The sequence below is a fragment of the Cystoisospora suis genome, assembly GCF_002600585.1.
Source record: "Cystoisospora suis strain Wien I chromosome Unknown contig_12552, whole genome shotgun sequence".
Classification (NCBI taxonomy): domain Eukaryota; phylum Apicomplexa; class Conoidasida; order Eucoccidiorida; family Sarcocystidae; genus Cystoisospora; species Cystoisospora suis.
This window is the reverse complement of record NW_027165311.1, coordinates 1-371: the sequence shown is the minus strand read 5'-3', so window position 1 is coordinate 371 and position 371 is coordinate 1. Positions and strand designations below refer to the sequence as shown.

The window sequence follows — 371 nt, the reverse complement described above, 5'->3', positions numbered from 1 at the left end:
ATCTATCTATCTATATATCTCATGTGCAGAGGATGTTTCATGATCTGTCTCCGTATGTCTTCAGGTAGCAGACGCGAGATCATACATGAGTGATGGAGCATCGGTCGATGCAGTTTTAGCCGCGATGCTCGAACATGAAGGGAATGAAGCCCTTATCAACGCGGGAATCGATTGTCTAGGAAGAATAGCCACAGAAGCCGATTGTGCAAGACATCTGGGAAACCTCGATACAGCTATTCAAACCGCCCGTGGAGATCCTGATGGGGCCTATGGGGTGTTAGCAGCGATCTCTGGTCTATCACGTGTTGCAACTTTACGACAAATCTTTGAAGAAAAAAACGCATGTAAGAGAATGGAACTTCAGAAAGCAT

General features: G+C 45.8%; 1 protein-coding gene across 1 annotated transcript; it reads left to right on the top strand.

The window, feature by feature from the left end:
• Positions 1–64: 64 nt before the first annotated feature.
• CSUI_011503 (anonymous antigen-1) lies at positions 65–343 on the top strand (the record flags this gene model as incomplete). The annotated part of the gene is made up of 1 exon (XM_068071601.1): positions 65–343. A coding segment is annotated over exon 1 (258 nt), but the record flags the coding sequence as incomplete, so codon positions are not given.
• Positions 344–371: the final 28 nt, after the last annotated feature.